Below are 22,060 nucleotides of genomic sequence, written 5' to 3' on the forward strand. Positions count from 1 at the left end.
GGAAAGTTTCTGGAAAATCTAAAGGATATTGCACAACCACTGTGAAATCAGATTATAGTCAAGGGTGGCCGTCATCACACAGTATATAGGTTTTTTTACCATTTAAGCTAAAGCCCCGTAAACATGGGCCAAATATCTGGTGGTATCGCCCCGTTCAAACACAAGTGGCATGACCGAAAAAGGTCTGCCGCTCGGTCTCCAATCAGTGCTCTCAGCCAATGCCTGAAAGTGTTGACCAGCGTGTTCTTGTTGGGGGGGAGGGGGCAGTCCCCCTGTCAGAACACAATAGCACAAAAGGAGTGATTGCTTTATTAATACCACTTGTGTTAGTCCAGGGATCTGTAAGTTTTCTTTTTTTTGTTCGGCCCGCTGGGTTGAATGAAAAAAAAAAACCTTATAGTGTGTACCGGGCATAAGTCATACACAAGAGATATTTAATGCCTTTCTGAAGTATAATTATAATATATTGATTTTTCCTTTTGTGCATTTACAAACACCTGGCCTTCAAGTAAAATAAAATATTTAAAAGGAGCAATTCCCTAAATGACAATAGCAGGTTTGTTGTCAGTTCAATAGTTCCTAGGCCTGGGAGTTATTTTTTTCATCTTCTCTAAATTTATATCGGCTAACTGGCAACCCTCCAAGTCTGTCTGGGACAATATGCAAGCTAAACATTTTTGACTGATTACAATTAATACGTTCTTTCCTAGGAGTAACGATATGGCATTTTATATAGTGATCAGCACTGATTGATGTAATTTGGGTACCTTAAAAGTGCACTCAGTGTAATACTATAATTAAAACAGTTACACAGTTCATTATGAATAATAGCTAGTTAAGAATGCTTTGCAGAAAAAAAGGAAAAAAGGTTCATTCCGGTTAGTCAAATGAACAATCTTCTTAAACTTATAGCGAGGGCAATGGACTCCCATAGGAAGATTCATGTCTGAGTCTGGTACTTGTCTTGCATGTAAATGACACACAGAGTGATTTCATTTTTAGAGGCACTTAACTGGCAAGTAAACTATTAAAAATATACATTATAGATAGAAAAACCTCCCTCTGCCTAACTAAACGAAGGGTTGGTCCTAAGATTCACCATCCTTGAATTAAAACTGAATTCAATATTTTATATTTGTAACATTTTGATCTTTTGATTTCTAATGTCTGGCTGTCTCTAGAGCCATACCTATATTATTCATTCAGATGGGCATCAGGACAAGAGACTGAGCCCTGAACACAATCACATCAAAAGTAGCAAAAAAAAAGACAGAAGACATAGTCTACTCTAAAAGCAAAGCTATTCACATAAAAAAAACAACTGGAACTGATTTAAAAGAAACATTTGTATTAAAAGAATGTGGAGCTGCCTAAATTGGCCATTCATAATACTGTTGTCATAAATCTGGAGGGTACAGGTAAATTAAGCCAATGATTTGACTGCTATGGAAAACATTTCCAGGTGCTCTACTATATTCTAGCCATAAGCCAGTTCATTTTTATCATGCAATCACTGCCGATGGCTATAGCTGCCAGCAGTGATCATTATGTTCTGCCAGCTGGGGAAGGTTACCTGCTGACAGAACACAACAGCACTGAGGAAGAAATTCCCCCCATAAACACTGACTGCGTTAATGGGGTAATCGAGCAATTTTCTTTCCTTCCATGCCTGGTGAAAGGAAGAAAGATGACATAATCTATGGGCTGCATTAGTAACATAGCCCAGGACAATAACTGTGTGGTCAATCTACTCAAAATAGATGTTTTTATTAGAGATGGCACTTGGTGGGCTTAGTCAACCCTTATCATCATAAATGTCTTGGATACTCCAAGAGTGAGATATCTTTATAATTCCTGAAGAATCAAAAGCGGAAATATCTCATCTTCATAAGATGTAAGAAACTGTTGTTTTACCACTCTAGCATATACCAAAAACTGATGTGTCAGTTTTTTGTGAGCTAAACAATCAAGGATACATGGGCACCTTTTTCCCACCTCTTTTCCTAAACAGCAAGACCCCATGTCCATACTGATCTTGAGCTGAACAGGAGCACCATCATTGAATAGGACAACATACAGCACTTTATGTTGGTTGTCCAGTCTCCAGAGCAGTGGGGAACAGTGGATCTATTAACCATTTCAATACCGGGCAATTTTACACCTTCCTGCCCAGGCCATTTTTCACGTTTCAGCGCTCTCACATTTTGAATGACAATTGCGCGGTCATACAACATTGTACCCAAACTAAAATTTTATCATTTTCTTCACACAACTAGAGCTTTGTTTTGGTGGTATTTAATCACCGCTGGGGTTTTTATTTTTTGCTAAATTAACCAAAAAATACCAAAAATTTTGAAAAAAAAACACGTTTTTCTTTGTTTCTGTTATAAAAGTTTACAAATAAATAATTGTTCTTCATAAATTTAGGCCGAGATGTATTTTGCTACATGTCTTTGGTGAAAATAACCCAAATTAGGATGTATTATTTAGTTTTTAGGAAAGTTATAGAGTTATAGAGTGTACTATCAACCCAAATGGCGTGCACCCGGAAAGCTGATGCATTTTTGCCGCCGCCAAACGGCTATAGGCCGGGCGGCTAATGGTTAAATAAAAGCCATTTTCTTCTGAGCAGTACTACTCAAAACTGCATTTTTCATCATTTACTGACATAAAAACATTAGTGTATCCAAGGCCTTGGGGTTCATGTGAAATATGTTACTATTTTTTGTAATACATCTATTTTGGTCAGTAGGCGTTGTTTCAAAGAAGACAGAGATTAAAACACCTGTCTGTGCCACCATTAGGGAGAGTCATCTTCTCTATTTTCCTGTTTACCGTTATCACATAGTGTGAAAGCAAAAGAAAATCTGAAATTTTAGTTTGTCCCCAAAACTGGCATAAGTGGAAAATCTTCCAATGGGAACACTAGTTCTGGTGACACCCAGGGATTCCCTTGCTTTGGAAGGATTTCCTCTCACTTCCTGTCTTGGCTATGGGACAGAAAGAAAAAGCAACTCTCCCCAATGGGACTCTCACAGAAGTTAAAACCTTCCCTTACTCTATCCAAAATGAAAAATACGTACTGCTTTTTAGCTGGCCATATACTGTGAATTTCAGCTGGTTCTTAATAAACTGGCCACAATTCGCTACATGGGTGGCCCTGTCGGCCTCCTATCGCCCAACATCCTTTGTTAAGAAACTGAAGGAGTCGGATGTACCATTTTCATCCAGACAGTGGCTGCATCCAATCAGATGCAGCTGCTGTTTGAGTATTTCGAGGTATACCTGAAGGTATAGCTATATCTATCAGTGCTGTATAGCATGGATAAGGGGACCTGTTTAATTATTTTTTTTCAGCCTGCAGCCTGAATGAAAAAACCTAACAGTGCATGAACAGTTTAAGAGTTCTTCTATATAATATAAGGTTATTATTAATGATGAAAAGCATTCTGACTATGTCAAAGATGTGTACTATCAATCCAAAGGCTGGAAACATATGTAACTGAGAAAAACTTCACTTGGGAATCCTACGACTTTTTTTGAAAAAAAAAAATCATAAAAGTAATGCAAAATTTCAAGTCACAATTAAATACCATCCTGCTAGACATGAGTTTATGTTTTTATACACATTTCATGTATTCCCACATGCTGTGTTGCTGCCAATAATTTATGACTGATCTGCACCCAGGCTGCCCTTCAGCATTTTATTTAATCTCTGCAACAGTGATTTACAGTAGCTTGTCATTAATAATACAAAAATGTACATGTGTGTTAACAAGTTAGGCTGAGCCTTTGACTGAAAAGCAAAAATTTGGGAAAATCCTTGACTGCATAAATGAAAAGTGAGATAAATCATAAAGTCATTTGTTTACTGTTCCCTGGAGCGAATTACATTGTCCAAGGTATTTATTTTGAAATCTATTAAAATCTCAGGATGTCAGACACATTCTAAAGACAAATGCACATGAAATAAACATCACCTCCTTTTTCTATGTTGCTGTAAGTACATAAAAGTGGCTTGAGTTTTACCTACGTAGTAGGCCTCTTTTATGTCTGCCAACTCCAGAGAAGCTTATGCCAACACTGCATGAAGCCTACCACTAGATAATAATCTATAAAATGTACATGGGACTGGGAACTACATTTTTGCAGAAAAATGGCAAAGCTGATACTTGGGTCCCAACTTCAAAAGCTGATAAGTTTTGTTTAAAAAGAGACTCTCACTTTGCCAACTCAGTACTAGTGTCTTCCGGCACCTCCAGTAGGGTATACTTACTAATCCACCCATCCATGCTGCTTTGATGTCAACCCCCTTCCTTGAAGCATGTGAACTTCCCCATGTAACTCTTCTCATGCCAGAGAAGCAAATCCCCAGGCCTGAACACTGTAATGTGTGTGTGGGGGGGGGGAGGGGTTAATAATACTGGAGCACCAAAGCTTTCCCGGGGTGGACTTTGGCAGTAAAGCGGCAGTGAGGGAGTGTTGATCGGTGTGTACACCTTGCTGAGGGGGTGGACTATCAGGGACCCGTCACTTTGCCCTTAGTGCACAAAGTGACAATGTCACTTTAACAACCACAAAAAAAAAGGACTAAAGCTGATTTCTGATTAGTTGTTCAAGGTTGAAAGGATACAAACAACCACATGGCACAGTCATGTTTGAGTGCCTATTTTAACTTATACTACTCTCATTTTATGAGACCAAAAAAATGTAAATGATTGCAAGGGTCTTACAGAAATGGCATAATAACAATAAGGGTGTCATGAAAAGACTAAGGGGTTAATTTACTAAAGGTAAATAGACAGTGCACTTTGTGAAGTGCAGTTACACTCTGCAAGTGCAGTTGCTCCAGAGCTTAGTAAATGAGGTAAAGCTTTTGTAAAGAGTGCCCAATCACATGCAAGGAAAATAAAAAAAACAGCATTTTTGCTCATACATGATTGAATAATGAAAGTCATCTGAGCTTCTGCTCAATTACTCAGCTGGAGCTGGAGCAACTGCCCTTGCAGAGTGTAACTGCACTTTGAAAAGTGCACAGTCTATTTGCCACTAGTAAATCAACCCCTTAGAATTCTATAAAATTCTAAGTGCACTTATGCTGAAAATTGCAACGAATCTGTCAGGCCCCTACTCTTTGCAGAGCTTGCACTGCATACTCATGCAACCTCCCCACCTCCAGCCACCTACTAGTGAATGCTGCCATACTGGCAATGTCTATTGTGAAAGACCATCTATGTACCTAGCACTTATACTACCAGTACAAGCCTGATTTCAACTATCATGCAGTGTTTACCTTAGCCATGATGGTCATACTAATGAACTTAAAAACAAGCTTATAAATTTCCATAAAACTAAAGGGCTATTATTTTTAAATAAACTGGATAGTGCAGCAATAAGACAAAAATCATAAAAAAAACAAAGGAAAAAAAGGCAATAAAAATGAAATCATAAAATATTCATTGAAATCCATGTTTTTTCCTTTTTTGCAGGGTTTAAATAAAGAAAGTATTTTAAAAGAATGAAGTTGGACAAGAAATGCAGGAAAAATTAAAGTGCTTGTAGAAATATATTTCCATTCATAGAGAATTCTGTATGTGCTAAGCAGCCGTTTATTAGGGCAGCAGAAAATTGATCTCCCTAGGCAATTCAGGTCACAGGGATTGATAACCTTTATGGGCTATGGCTGTGTGTCTGCCTGCTGCTCGCAGATAATGCACTTTGGATATTAATCCTATAATGGCAACTATAACATAAGTAGCTGGTTATCACTAAGGTGTTACATTGAAGATTACACGGCATTAGACTGACACTTCATGTAATGAAGTTCAGACATCCAGTTGAATGCCATACTCTAGTTCTACAGTAACATGTATGTTCCACCAACATCAAACACCAAATGTATCCGTTCCAAGTTATGATAACACAAGTAACTAAAGATTGCTGGACAGACAGTGATCTTAAGCAAACATTATGGCATATTAGCCATCCTTCTGATACCCACATGACAAGCTGGAAATCCACATGACATGCGGAGAATCAAGTGTGTAATGTAGAGGCTGGCTTACTTATCCTGTTACTTATTGCTAAAATCCTGCTTTATGCTTGTCATTGCTCACATGCTTTTCAAACACAGATAGGAAAATATGGCATTGAAATGTCAGAATGACACTGAAGGGAGAAAAAGTTAACAAAACTGTATCATTCATTGTAATGTTCATTAGCAAAATAGGCACTGTAAATGTAGCAAATAATTTGTTAATTTTACATGGTTTGTTGGCTATTGTAGACTCCACTTAATATTTTTACAATATAGCCTTTCAGAAATCATGTGCAGCTTTCAGATATATTTGTAAACATATGTAACTGAGATCTCAAATGGAAACAAAGTTTAATAACCTCCCCTTATTGGCTAGCAGGCCTGTGTGCTGAAGAATTTGTTTTATAGACAAGCAGTGAATTGTTTCTCCCAGGAACACCTTTTCTGACTATTCTCTTTTTTGCTGATTATAATGAACTCTATTTGTTAGGAAAACCATACTGTGGGTTGTTATATAAATCAGTGGTGATGTCAGAGGGAGGTGCACCAAAGAAGGAGTGTTTAGGGGACGTGACCGATCTTCAGAGTGATTGCTGTATGTTTTGGACTATGGAACAAATACAGGAGTTTGTTCAAGAAGTTAACCCTGCCTCTATGGTAAATCAACTATGAGACATGGCTGAAATATAAACTCTATAAATCATTAATAAGACCTGCCTTTTATATCATTGAAACTCTTAAAAATTATATTGTGCCAAGTGTAAAAAGTTCAATTTTGCTTGCTATCATGTGATCACTATAGACTTTCCCAACCTTAATATTTTCAGGTCTTGGAGAACCCTTGTTAAATCCAACTTATTCGGGGTCATTGAAAAATGCCACTTACACTGATGGTCATTGGGAAGAAGGCCCACTAACAGTGTTGGTCAGAATTCCACCATCATGGACAGCTAAAAAGATCTTTATTGTGATGTAGCTGGCTCTGCAGCATTGGCCCTGAGACTATGCAGGCACCATCAAACGTAAGGTCAATTAATTACAACTCAAGGAACCCCTGGTAACATCTGGAGCAACTCTAGAGTTCTACAAAACCCTGGTTGAGAATGGCTGCTGTAGACACAAGGGATGGTGTGCTGATGTAAAAAGTCAGTATGTAACTATGGACACATTCTAAAAGCAAAGAGCAAAAGGAACAGTAAAAACACTTTTATTGGGCATGACAGACTTCAAACATAGTAAGAAAAGATATGCCTTAGATGCTCATTTTACAAATGTAATTGTATCACTGTTTTGCCTGACAAAATTGGTTGTGCCTCTATAATCCCTTTCTGCCCAGCCCCAGCATCCCTTTAAGAGGGTCTTTACATGGTCTTTCTGATGACATGACCACTGTGACTGGCTGCCACAGAGGTCACATGATAGGAAGCAGGGGCGGACTGACAACTCATGGGGCCCCTGGGCAATGGGGGATCATGGGGCCCCTGTGTCCTCTCCCACACTCAAACCACACCCAAAAAAGCCTATGGAAGGTACTAAGGGCATCTCATGGGGCCCCCTACTGACCCCGGGCCCTCGGGCAGTGCCCAAGTTCCGAAATGGTCAGTCCCCCTGATAGGGAGTCAATCCCCATGGTTCTTGATCATGTCTCTGACAGCTCAGTCGATGTGCTGGGAGTGAGCAGTGAGTTTGCTCTCAGCATAGAAACCTTGGCCGTCCATGGCCGCATATGTGCAGCATGGAGGAGATAAAGCCCACCCTCTTCACTGTTGCACATATATGTTATATAGGCGGCAAAAAGTTAAACCACCTTCAGGAGAAAAAATCACAAATAATCCCATATGGTGTAATGGTAAACTGACAGTTATATTTCACAACTATCTTCCCTCGGGTGAGAAAAAAAATCTAACTACAGATGGAGCCTGTTTACCACTACACAAATTTACATAGTAATGGGTAATTGGTGGACAGAACATACAGAAGCCAACCATTGTCTGAGACTGGCTATATTTACTTCTGCAGGCCAAAAACATCTTGGAATGTTATTGTTTTTCTTCCAAAGCATCCAAAACAAAAAGTTGACACGGGTAAATAGATTTTTTTTTGCATATTGATGATGAGTTTTTGTGATTGCTTAGAGTTCTCCTTTAAACCACAGTCAAATGCAGTCATATTGGTGCAGAAGTATTAAAATTCACATCACTGGAAACATTCTCTAGGCGGTATTACTTTTGCATCAGTAAACTACGAGGGAAAGTAGGCAATTACAGGGCGTGCCAGAGTAGCACAAATGATTAGCTGCAGGTTGCCAGAGGCTGGAGCGCTGATTGTACATAAACACTGAGTCAAATTACTCACCAATTGTTCACTTGAAGTATGGTGAGACCTGTGTCTTGTGCCAACTGTTTTTTCTGTTCTTCTGAAGGGTAGGGGTGCTGCAAGATAATAAAGGGACATATTTTCAGTCCGTGATTACATCTCTTTTGTTGCAAATAAAAATGCCAGCATGCAGTCAATAATTAAAAGCACAAAATACTTGAGGTGTGTCATTCTTTTATTAGTTGTATACTACATCATCTAATTATTAGGCCGCACAGACTTACTAATTATAAGAATTAACCAAGTGAAGAAACAGCTATTAGGAATCCTGCCTGTTCACTGATATTTAGTTTTATCTTCCACTGGCACACAGTAGGAGAAAAAAAAAATCAAGGAAGTATCATGCCAACAGACAATCAGATAAGCCGCTGCTCGCAATAGCTCTAAATTTAATTTGCAATGTTCAAAATAAGAGAGCCGGAGATATAAAAAGTCCCTTTTGGAGTGGCGAACTGGATTCTCCACATTGACTCATCAACGAAATGCTGGGATTTTGAACACATGCCAACTTAAGGTCATTTAACTGCATATTTTGCTTGACATTAACATAACTGTCTAAGTCTAATCATGAGACAAGAGGCCAAATGCTCTTATTCAAAAGGTTTTTTTTTAATTAATGTTATGGTTAATTGAGGTTTAAGATTTCCTATGAGAACCTAAATGTTCTTTACTAGGAAGAATTACATCACACTAAACGACTTATTAAAAGATGATAATTAACCATTTTAAGAAAGCATTTTCAATATTCTTAGAGATCACCGCACTTTCACTGACAAGGCTTGCAGGGAACTTTAACAGATATAGTGTTCTCAAATGAACCCAATCAGATAATAAAGCAAAAACATGATTCCATTTACATCCCAAACCCAGTGCTGCAAAGTGTTTCCTTTCCTTCTTTAATATAATATGGTGAATGCGGAACAAGGAGCCCAAAATGATCAGCATACACCTAGAAATGTGAAAAACATTGACTCTACACAGTCAGATATTTCAAATTTACAAGATCATTTTGAGCATTGTTATTTGTTTTTGCCATATAGGGCTAACTACTACATGCTACAGGGCATCTACTGTATGACATTAGGATTGATTGGTATTATATACAGAAGTTATCTGTAGAAATGAAAGGAAGCCTTCTACTGAATATTCACTGCAAAAAGCAGAGGTATAAAGATCTGGCCCAAGCACTGCAGCAACTTTAGAAATCAAGGGCAGACATCTTGCTATTTTGTGTATGGCCGCCCTTATTCTCCTATTCACAACCAACGCAGCTTGTGCATCCAGATGCCTAGGACTGATGCCTCCATGGTCTCAAACAAAATTTGCTATTCTGTACAACTAAGCTTGTGCATCACATACCCTTCCTTACTGCACAGCCACGTGAATGACACACTTATCTCCTAGTTCAACACAGGAAGCTGACATTTTTTTAAACAGTGTTTATAATTGCACTGGGTTACTTTATGAGCTCATTGTGTACACAATGGTCCTTCATGCTGTTTTTATGCAGTAATTGAAGTAAAAAAAGAAAAAAGTGTTTTAAATAACTATAATATTTATTTTTTACTGTGCACCCAATCTTTATTGGTTTTGTATACAAGCAGGCTGCTTTAGTTTCAATAGTATGACACCATTTTCTGATCCTGCATATGCACTGTAAGGCTAGCTACATGTGGTAATTTTTAGTCAACTACAAACACTTTCAATTCACCGGGAATTGTAAATACAATAAAAAGTAACTGTCAAAAATCAAGCAATCTACAGTCGTTACATTTCATTGACCAACAGATTTTGGTCAAATATGAAGTCAAAACAGCCTCAAAAAGGGCTTATTGAATGACTGAAAAAAAAAGAAAAACAGAAAAAAAACAACAGCAACTTTGTCAAAATTATCAGATTTTTCTGGAAACTTAATTTCGAACCAAGTGGTCTTATCAAAACTGGAACTAGCAAAAACAGCATCAAGAAACAAAAGCTTCTATTAACAGCAATGAGAAAAATTTGAAACAATGAAGACACCAACAATAATTGTTCAGGCCCTCTGGCTTGTTGGCTTCCTGGGATTTGTCCAGGCCAACTTTTAATACTCAACGTCCATTGCATATGAGACAAAAATGTGTTAAGAATGTCCAGACATACAGACCATGATGGAAAACAAAGACATTATGAAAGTATGGCATTTACATAAGCTAACTTTCTAATATTTGAGAAGTGCAAAAGAAATACAATAAAAAAAACTTTACAAGGGAACCAAGGCAATGGAAAGCACAGGAAAACTAATAAAAATAATGAAAGCATCATAAGTGGTTGAAAGGATCTTGCTAAGAAACATCTCCTGATGGGCAAATGCCAAAAGGAAATGAGAAATAAGAAATTTTATCTGGAAGCATTTTAGTATGTGAACCTATACCCTTTCTAACCAGCACCCACAAGACAATAGTTCATTTATTTTGCTTCTGTAGTTTTTCAGAGAAAAAAAAAATAACGTGCTCCACTATGGATACACTCAAGAGTCAATATTTAATGTATAAACAGATTTTAACAAAGGGACATTACCGTGCATTCAACTATGTGTAGGATCAGCCAACAATAATACATCCCTATTCAGGATATCGATATATACTTGAGTTTGTAGTACTGCTAAAAGCCAGCACCTGTGAAAGGGCCATTTCTGTATAAGAACATGCTGGTTAGGCTAGCTTTTAATTCCATTAGCATTATTTGCTAAGTCGGATTAGACATGCCCTAACATTTCTTGCATGCCTGCCTGCTATACTCTGATCCATGTCTCACTGTATACAGTTTTGTTGTTTTTAAAAGCATTTCACTATTCTTCTGACTTATTGTACAATGCACCCTTTAAGAGGTGTAAAGTCTACGTCAGCCCAGGAAAAGCCAGCCTGATTTGCTTATTTTTACAAGAAGACAATCCCAATCTCTATGTAAGCATAGCTTCACTTCTGTGAGTGCTTGTTTCTTTTCCACACACAAGGTAAGCGTTGCTGCATGAGAAGTGCATTGTGAGTGTTCACTGGTTCCATTCCACTATAAAATGATTCCTATGACTAGGGAATGCTATGTGCACACCATGCACACTCAGAGGCACACAACCAGAGCATAAATATGTAGAAAACATACAAATAACAAATATAAACAGCCACAAACAGGTTAATGTTGCTTCATATCTTCTCTTTGTGCATCAAACACTACTACCTTACACCTACACCTATGTTAGTATCTTAATCCGGCAGATTATAAAGTGCTCTATGATTTCTAATGTTTTCCTTCTGATAAGCAAAGATGGACAGAGACAACCCCTGGGTTCACCATTACTGCTTCCTAGGCAGTAAGAACGAGATCTTCTAAGATGTAAAGTACAGTGTTTTCAAAAACTTGATCAGTCAGGATCTACCATAATAAAGTTTTCTAAACTGTTCTGTGTCCACAGTACCATAAATACTATGAAAGGTTATTTTCTGTGCCATCCATCCAGAGGAATTACCCCCACCAGAATCCTATCATTCCCCCCCCCTTTTCCCTGCAGGGTCATGATCCCACAACATACGTTTCTTAGCACAATGAAATTCCCATCTATCATGATGTCACTGCCGTAGCCATTAGTAAACATATCTTTTTTCCAATAGCAGAATATATATATAAAACACAGGCATACACACACACCAATACAAACACAAAGAAAGGGTGGGCAGACAGCCTCATTCACATATTCTACAATATAGAAGCCCTCTGTCCTTATTTCACAGCCAGCACCACTCATTACACAGCCTGCCACCTGCAATATTAATTGTCACCCATACAGCAACCCACTTTTTCCGGTGCTCCCACCCCATATTCCATAGCAGGCCCTCATACCTGCCACAGATTCTAACAGACCCTCTCCCTGTACCATTGATTTGTGCCTTTATATCTAAATAGTGAATTAATGTACATGATAGCAATGCGGATCAGTGTACAATGCATGGTACTGAAGTGACAGTCATTGAGCAAATAATTCTATAGTCATGTTCCTAGCACTCAGGTCATGAAACAAAAGAGCAGCATGATACTCATGATGCTGAACCATGCCATGAGCCACCTTGAGTTGGGTTGCGTAATGCCAGTAAATCACACCCCAATCTCTGGAAAACACTGTAAACCTGGATGTGCACATCAGGGATTAAAGGAATGTGCAAAGGTCCCATCTTTTCTTTCCCAATATAGACCACATTGTGTATGGTCATTTAAAATGTATTAAAGATGGTCATTCCTGCCCTTTCACTTGTTCACATATTCAGTAATTACCCTCTCCAAAGGAATGCAGTGCTTGCTTTGTTTTTTAAGTAAAATAGAACATATTACATATTAGATAATGTAAGTGAAATACTCATGAATAATATCCTTACATATTCTCTTTGATAATGACCACAGATATATCAATGTGTCTTTACAAGACTCGTCTGGAGCTATATATGACTAACAGATCTAGAGATTCAGCACCATCACCAGCACTAGACTGTGGAGGGGAAAAGAAGTGTCACCAGAAGAGGCAGTTATGGTGTAAGTAGACTTATTATCCCCTTATTAGCTGATTGGCCAGGGAATCATCTTCTATCTATCCAAATGTAGACATATTAGATCTAAAATCGTCCAGTATAACCAATATTTTGATTGATGATTACACAATGATCTGTATGCTAAGTGCAAAAATGTGAACTTGGCATACAAACATTAAACTTATTCTCCCTGAAGAATAGGGAATATGATCACAATATACAAAACTTTGAATGATGACAGTAGCTTTGGGAGAAAACTATTTAACCTATGGTCTCTAAAGAAGACACATGGCCAAACAATGAAGTTGGACGAGAAACAGTTCAGTGTTAAACTGGGTAAACTGGGTTTTTTACTTTTAGAGTGATAAGAATGTGGATCTCCCTTCCACTGTTGATTGAGTGAATAGGGAGTATAGATGAATTTAAAAACTTGTAGATGTGTTTCTTATTGAATGCAATGTACAAGGATGGAAAATGGTAGTAACAAAAAAGCACACACACATGCTCAGGTTGAACTGGGTGGACTGGTGTCTTTTTTCAACCTTACAAACTAAGCAACTATGTAAATATGTAATTTGCATTTTAGGTTTCCTAAATTCCACAAAAAGTGACTGCTAAATTAATTTTTGTGTGTGCAAGAGATCTACCACAAAATTCACATTGGTAGCAGTACTTTTGTGAATGTCTGTTTGTAGGCAGGGACAAAGATTCATCACCAGCTCTGGTGTTGCATGGGGAGAGAGGTACAGTGGGATATGGGCTTTAAGGCTGGCTTCACACCTATGTATTGCAGTAAAGTACCGTATATTCTTGCAAGGCACATACCGTGTTGCGGTGCCAATAATTTGTATGGCACCTTGATGCACTTAGGAAATATATCTCAAATGCCCCTACATTGCAGCACACTACTATGCACAGTGCGCCATGTACCACAACATGTGACATGACACACTGCATCAGACTTTATACGTGTGAAGGGGATCTTTTGGACACAAAGCATGTTTAAAGAAAAAAGTGCTATTTAATTTCTAAACCCTTACACTGGCCATGAGCATATGAAGTAAAACAAAAACCCAGAGACTGTGATCTTGCTTTAAGTAATTGGAGCAAACTGTGTTGAATGTCATAAAAAAGCAATAATTGCTAGTCTGCCTCAAGCCTTTGAAAATGAGGACTTAATGTCTTTTATGCTATATTCAATTGTTCAGCATTCTTTCCAAAATACCAGACCAGACAAATTAGGTATCACATTAATTTAACCACCATATAATGATAAAAAAACAACAAAACACCAAAACCATTAAAATATGGCAAACAGTACTCTGTTGTATTAAACATTTTCCCAAACTATACAACTGCATATTCAAGTCATCTGATCTTTTCTTTTTTTAGCATATTTACTGGCTTACTGCAGCAGAAACTTTCAATTTCATGAAAAATCTATAATTGCCATAATCACATGAAAGCCATGACTTCATGCAGATAATCCTCCTCAGCCAATGGTCCATAATGACACAGACCTTTTAACTGAAACTTAATATGTTTAAAATACTTAAATACTTTCCATCCCTCTTAAAAAAGAGAGTTTTGGGAGTTATGTGTTCCTTTTTTTTAGGAGGGGGATAAAAGTGGTCTGAGGAGAAACGAGTGGGGTGATTAGAATGTTATCTCCACATGCAGCTAAGTCATGATGGGACAAGGTACCACCACCGTGCCATAGGCTAACTTGGCAAAAAAAAGGAAATTCAAGTTCACTTACTATTGTTAATGGGTTAAGGACAGTGGAGAAAAGTAAAATGAAAATAACTGACAAAAAGCTCATCTGTCCTGATTAGTATCATATGACAGAGCTGCCAGTTAATACTCTACATTGCAGCTAAGCACGTTGCAGGCTGCAAACTAGCTTAAAAAATAAAATAAATTGTTTAGATATAATTTGTTTTCATGTACAGGGTCAGTGTGCCCAAAACTGATAAATTCATATTTGGTACATGCCACTGAATAAAACTTTTGGCTGGCTACTTATGCTTTCCAGATATCCATATTGGAATTTCTGTATATGGACCTTACCTCTTCTGCTGCACTTTCCATTAAAGGATAGGTTCACCTCTGCAACATGTTACATGTACCTCCCTAAGAAACTTCAGCCTCTCCCCCCTCTGTGACAATGGGCAGGGGATCTTCGCCCAGCACCCACTGTCACGATTTAAAAATAACATGGCCATGTGGGGCTTCGCCCACATGGCCACGTCATTCATTCACAGTTTCCTGTGAATGAAAGCCTACAAGTACCATCATCTATTGCGGCTGATGGCTTGTAGTCCTCTATGAACTATGAGCTCGATGGTGAGCACTCTGGTAGTTTATTGATCTACTTGTTCTCAAGTAACTGCCTGCCTGTATGAGGCATGGGCAGACAGCTATGCTGAGCATCTGCAGGATCCTGAGATTGCACCCGTGATCTACTGATGGCAGGTGCAATGCTCTGCAGGCTCCTTAGAAAAAAAAATAATAAATGCACATTTTTTAACTTGCAAAAAATGTGCATTTATTAATTTTTTTTATAAAGGTGAACTTTATCCTTTAAGTAAAATAAAAGAATGAATGGAGACACCAGTAAATGAGAGTGATATCCCCATGTAACGGTTGGGATAGAAAGAACATGGATCTTAGCTGCAATCTAATGTGGGACATTGCCACCTGACACCAAGAGAGATATAAGAAGTCGGTGGATGATTCGACATGTTGTTGAGTGTTTGTTAAACCTAACAAATTCAAAAAACATATTATGGTGGATTGATTCTTTAAGTGGGAGCTTTAACTAGCTAAACAAAGTCACTAAATTGGGACACGATTTTAACATCGACACCATGGAAGGATTTTATTTCTTCAAAGCCACAGATCGACACACTCATAACCTGAAAGATGTATGCTTTCTGTTATATATTTTTGGGACTGTTCTTAGATTTTCCATACGCTAGTAAATTTTCAAACAATTATATGAACATTCCTACAAAAAATCCCATCAGTACGTTCAATGACTTGATCAATGAATGTCGTTCCAAATTACTTAAAAAAAGTTTGCTTTTAACATTCAATTATGGAGTGAATGGACTTTTGTGAATGAAAACTACATACACTGTTAGAAAGTCAATTGAGAAAAATTTTCCATCCAGCTCCTTTGACTTTTGTTGTCGAAAATGAAAGCTGATTTGACCCCTGTAACCATTAAAAAATCCAACAAGTGTTCCACAAGTTAAAATTTTTGAACAAAAATCTACTAGCGTATGGCCAACTTTATCTGTGGGACACAACAGGTTAAGGGTCAAACTTTTCGAACTTTGATAGTGGTTCTTTTTTTCCCTAACAGTGGTCTTCTGAGTCTAGAGGTATTGGTACCTCTGCAGGCAAGTTTTTAAAGTGGTTGGAAAGGCTCAAGGTTTTTTACCTTCATGCATTCTATGGATGAAGGTAATAAAACCTTCTCTGTGCAGCAGCCCCCCCCCAATACTCACCTAAGTCCCCTCTTGATCCAGTGATATGCACTGGAGTCTCGGAAATCCCAGAACTCCCTCACCACCTTGGCTGAGACAGCAGTGAGAGCCATTGGCGCCCACTGCTGCCAATCCCAGACAGTGACAGTGAGGGGTGCGCCAAGTCATGGCTTCATGAATAGACACACGGAGCAGCGGGGTGACCCCATAGCAAGCTGCTTGCTGTGGGGACACCTGACAGGAGGGAGGAGCCAGGAGTGCCAGCAGGGGACCTGAGAAGAGGAGGATCTGGGCTGCTCTGTGCAAAACCACTGCACAGAGCAGGTAAGTATGATGCGTTTATTATGTAAAAAAAAAATTAAGCCCATAATATTACTTCAAGTAAATGCAATCTGCTTGGGTGGATCTTGACAAAATGAAAACCTATGTTTTTTATTTTGGATGGAAGATTTGGAGAAAATGTTTGTAAAATATAATAATATTACTAACTTCCATTGCTCTGACCAAGACTTTTGTGTGGTGTTTACATTTAAAATGTATTGGTAATAAACCAAAGAGAAAAAAAGTCTTTGTCCCATTGGGAAGATTCCTCCTCCTCTTTCTAATTCCAGACATGTGACAGGATATGAATGGAAATCTACCAATGTGAAAAACAATCCCACTTTTGAGAGGTGTCACCAGAACAGGTTTGCCCAGTTACTGGAACAGGGGGCGGGGGAAATGTCCTCAGTGGGAGGAATCTTTCCAATTGGGAGAAAGACAACAATGAGGACCTGGCAGCATTTCCAACCTTTCTCCACTGTAACCAAAACTAAAAAAAATTATTTTTGGTTTGATTTCTGCTTTAAAAAAACAACCTGTGCATATAACCCTGAGCCTGACCACTTCATGAAGTCTTCTTGCGAGTCCTCATACCTATAGATATACAACTGTTCCATTTCACAAAACAAATGAAATAAACCTATTGATAAAATCACGTTTAAAGTATCTAAGGAAATCTGTCTATCCTTTGCAAACAACAAGTTGAGACTTCTGCCTGGTTGTCTCCATTAGCCTTGTACCATTATCTCTTAAAAGCTTAATTATTTGCAAACAATTGATCAAGAAGGGAATATGAGAAAGGATATTGTGGAACCTAAGGAGAACTACAATGCATTAGCAGAGCAAACAAAATTACCTTTAGTTCTCACAAAAGAAATTAATGATTGGGACTGTGTATAAGGCAGAGCAGTAGTTGTAATGGTTCTTCAGGAGTGCTCTCTATTTGATCTTTGCTAACACCTAAAGAATGAGTGAAAGCCATAAAACAGAGATTATGTATGAGAAAGCTGACCTCCTTTCCCAGAATCAATGCTGCACATGCCTTGGAATTAAAAGAATAAATGCTTGGCTTCCTGTCTGTTGTCTTATTATGGAGACAATTTTCTGTTTTCTTCAAACCCCCATTGGCTCCTTATTTAAAGCATAATTTCACCTCTTAGCATGTTTTCAGGAATCTATGTAACATAACTGAAGTATTAATGTATCTCTGTTATTTTTTACCTTATTATTGCACCTTTGGCTGTAACTTGGGAGTATTTCTTCATTCTGTACACGTCCATGGTAGAAATTACCCAATATTCAGGAGAATACTGCGTGAATATTATGAATGAGTTGCTGACAATCCCACACATATAAGTAACTCTGTGTGGCTCATAAAACTAATGAGCATGTGGTTCTCTTCTCCCTCCTACCCCTTTTACTAAGTACATTTTTAATTAATATTGTGTATGCGTACCTGTGAACGTTTGTATATATAACTATTACCATAGTATTTAAATCCAAGCCATTTGGACCATTAAAAAGACAATGGGTGGGATTTACTAAAACTGGGGCACTCAGAATCTGGTGCAGCTGTGCATGGTAGCCAGTCAACTTCTAACTTCAGCTCGTTCAATTAAGCTTTGACAATAAAACCTTGAGCTGATTGGTTTCTATGTAGAGCTGCACCAGATTTTGCACGTTCCAGTTTTAGTAAATAACCCTCAATGGCTTCCCTTGAAACTGTAATGGTGGGATGTTCTATAATTCATTAAATTTGGAAACTCAGAAATGGCAGACACAGACAAAGGTAAGAAAATCTTTAAAAATAAAACAAAATATTAACAAAGGTGAGTTTGTGAGTGAAGATTTTAGTAGGGTGTACAATTACTAAACATATAACTTTTCTGGATGGGACCTTCTAGGCATTCCACATATTCACATAAGTAGCTGTATAAAATGTATGTTTAATTTTTTTAGTAAAACATTTTTAAAATATGTTTTATACAGCTATTTATGTAAATATGTGGAATGTCTAGAAAGTCCCATCCAGATTAGTTATGTGTTTAGACTTATTTAGGGATGTTGGCATTCAGATGATGGGTAGACATGCTTGGGATTTAATTAGGGTATAAAATAACAATTTTCTTTAAATATTCCTTATACCAAAGAAAAATATTCTACACTTGTAGGGAAAGAGCTGCGACTTAACACTGGAATTAGCAGGCATTTCTCTATGGTTAAAAATAGCTGTCTCTCTTTAAACAGAAGGTACACAGCACAGAACCATCCATTTCTTCAGGCTCACTGGACACCTGCCCTTAGAACCTTACAATCTAATTTTAGTGCCAGAGCAGCAGTGACTTGTCCGAGATCACAAGGGAGCTCTTTCTGTAAACATGGCTTACTTAAAACTGCTGGTTACAAAAAATAAGAATAAATATATGTGTTTTATTTTCTGGTTTTATGCAGGCATATATAAATTCTAAACTCTAGGTAATATGAATATATCAAATGTTAGATTTGGCTAACATGCAATGTAAATTTGCAAGCTATTTTTTATTGTGAGCTATTTTTTGCAGCTGAATGGAGTAAACCCTAAGGTTGTTAATAATAGTAAAGATGTTGTAAAGCAAGAGAGCATTGGAAATCTCATGATTTTGCTTCAAGCACTATACAATTGGGCCAATATATTTTGCTATCGTATTAAAATATACAATTATTAAAGAATAAAAATGCTTTAATCAAAACAAGTATTACATTTTATTTTTACACATTTATGGGTAAGCATGTGAGACATTTTTGCTTGCTGGTAGAGAATGATTTCCATTGGTATAATTTTACCCATAGCTACAGATGGCCCTGGTGCAAGTTTGGAGCATGCCCCCCACTCCTGGGCACCCCTTTATTGTGCTGTCTTTAAGGTTGGATGTGCCCTATGTATGGGCTCCTGTGTGTAGCCTGGGACTGAAATGGCCTCAAACTTGAACATTTGAAGCTTTAAAGTGGTATTGCAGTCAAAACCTAACTATATCTAAACCATCTCCCACCTCCATTCTAAGACTATTCTATCTACCCTGTAAAAGAAAAGATGTCTAGACTGACCTATTCTAAAGTCACTCCTGTCACATGGCCGGCTTCCACACCAGTTTCAGTGTAGAGGAGGGACAGCCGACAGCTGCCCCATAGTAAGTTTATGTGTGACATCATCACCCAGGCTCTGCAGCTGTTGTTGCTACCTCTCCCCTACACTGAAGCTGGCACTGGAAGCCGGTCATGTGACCGGACCGCGGCGGCTTCAGAATAGGTAAGTGTACAGATCTTCTTTTTTAAAGGGTAGATAGAATACCCTTAGAATGAGGGTGGGGGTAGATTTAGATTTAGTTAGGATATGACTGGAATTCCATTTTAAAGTTAATGTTCATACAAAATTTCAAACTGAGAAAGGTCACACTCTGCAGTAGATCTTAAAAGGAGAAAAGAATATGCATTTGGAAAAGAATGAGTCCACAGCCAAAAAAAGTCATGGCTCCCAGGAGCTCAGTGAATTCAAGAGTGGTACCGTGATAGGTTGCCACCTGTGCAATAAGTCCATCCATGAAATTTCCTTCCTACTAAATATTCCACAATCAACTCTTAGTGATATTATAACAAAGTGAAAGCAACTGAGAACAACAGCAACAGCCACAAAGTGGTAGGCCACGTAAAATAACAGAGCGGGGTCAATGCATGCTGAAGCGCACAGTGCGCAGAAGTCACCAACTGTCTGCAGAGTCAATAGCTAAAGACCTCCAAACTTCCTGTGACCTTCAGATTCGAACAACAACAGTGCATAGAGAGCTTCATGGAATGGGTTTCCATGGCAGAGCAGCTACAACCAAGCCTTATATTACCATGTGCAATGCAAAGTGTTGGATGCAGTGGTCTAAAGCATGTCGCCACTGGACTCTAGAGCAATGGAGACATGTTCTCTGGAGTGACGAATCATGCTTCTCTTTCTGGCAATCCAATGGACGTGTCTGGGTTTGGTGGTTGCCAAGAGAATGGTACTTGCCTGACTGCATTGTGCCAAGTGTAAACTTTGGTGGAGGGGGGATTATGGTGTGGGTTTGTTTTACAGGTTTTGGGCTTGGCCCCTTAGTTCCAGTGAAGGGAACTCTTAAGGCATCAGCATACCAAGATATTTTGGACAATTTCATGCTCCCAACTTTGTGGGAACAGTTTGGGGATGGCCCCTTCCTGTTACAACATGACTGCGCACCAGTGCACAAAGTAAGGTCCACTAAGACATGGATGAGCAAGTTTGGGGTGAAGGAATGTGACTGCCTGGCACAGAGTCCTGACCTCAACCCGATAGAACACATTTGGGATGAATTAGAGCTGAGATTGCGAGCCAGGCCTTCTCGCCCGTCATCAGTGCCTGACCTCACAAATGCAATTTTGGAAGAATGATCAAGCATTCCCATAGACACACCTTGTGGACAGCCTTCCCAGAAGAGTTGAAGCTGTTATAGCTGCAAAGGGTGGGCAAACTCAATATTGAACCCTACTGACTAAGACTGGGATGCCATTAAAGTTCATGTGCGTGTAAAGGCAGGTGTCCTAATACTTTTGGCAATATAATGTATATGTGTACAGTAGTATAGAACCATGTAAAACAACAAGGTGAAAAAGCAATTATTAAATAGCACATAGGCCCATTTTGCCTTGTAGTCATGCTTCGTAGCCATCAACAAGAGAATAAAATAAACTAATTATTCACCATTTATTAACGGCATATATTTTTTTTCTTCTGGCCAAAAACATTTTATTAGCACACCATAGCTCCCTTTAATAAGCTTATACAGTAGTACAAGTAATGACAATAAAAATAAAGCAAGGCCACAGTGGAGGCAGATGGAAAATGTCCAGCTTTTTATATCTTAATGAACTGCCTTGTCCAAATGTTCTCCTTTCATCAGATTTTCCACCACTGGCAGCCTCTGCGGATGCCAGGACAGTGATACAGGCATTATCTTATCTGCTCTGGTAACCACGTATCAAAAACATTCTCTCCCTCATTGACGTGCCCCTGTGACAGCGTTTTGTAATGGATGAAGGAAATTTGAAAATAATCTTACACAGAGCTTACTAAGAAGATAACAAACGTCTAAACAAGTTCTGTCTCAAACCTCATCCTCCATAAGTTGTCTGACATAAAACTGTCTCTCTTTTAAACAGTGTTTAAAGCTGAACTCCTGACAAGCAGGTAAACACAAATTTTAAATTCATGGATGGGATCTGTATTGCCTGTCAAACTG

The 22,060-nt window shown here is 38.3% G+C and overlaps 1 protein-coding gene across 2 annotated transcripts in view; it reads right to left on the reverse strand.

The window, feature by feature from the left end:
• Positions 1-22,060, reverse strand: part of LOC149442236 (homeobox protein Meis1) — a 192,235-nt gene that overhangs the window by 26,523 nt on the left and 143,652 nt on the right. For both annotated transcript variants that reach the window (XM_089656326.1, XM_089656327.1), the window contains exon 9: positions 8,393-8,469. In XM_089656326.1, coding sequence (XP_089512452.1) covers positions 8,393-8,469 — 77 coding nt within the window. The remainder of the gene's footprint in view (positions 1-8,392; positions 8,470-22,060) is intronic.

This window comes from Staurois parvus, unplaced genomic scaffold (assembly GCF_062004578.1).
Source record: "Staurois parvus isolate SC_StPar_1 unplaced genomic scaffold, SC_StPar_1.0 ptg000898l, whole genome shotgun sequence".
Lineage (NCBI taxonomy): Eukaryota > Metazoa > Chordata > Amphibia > Anura > Ranidae > Staurois > Staurois parvus.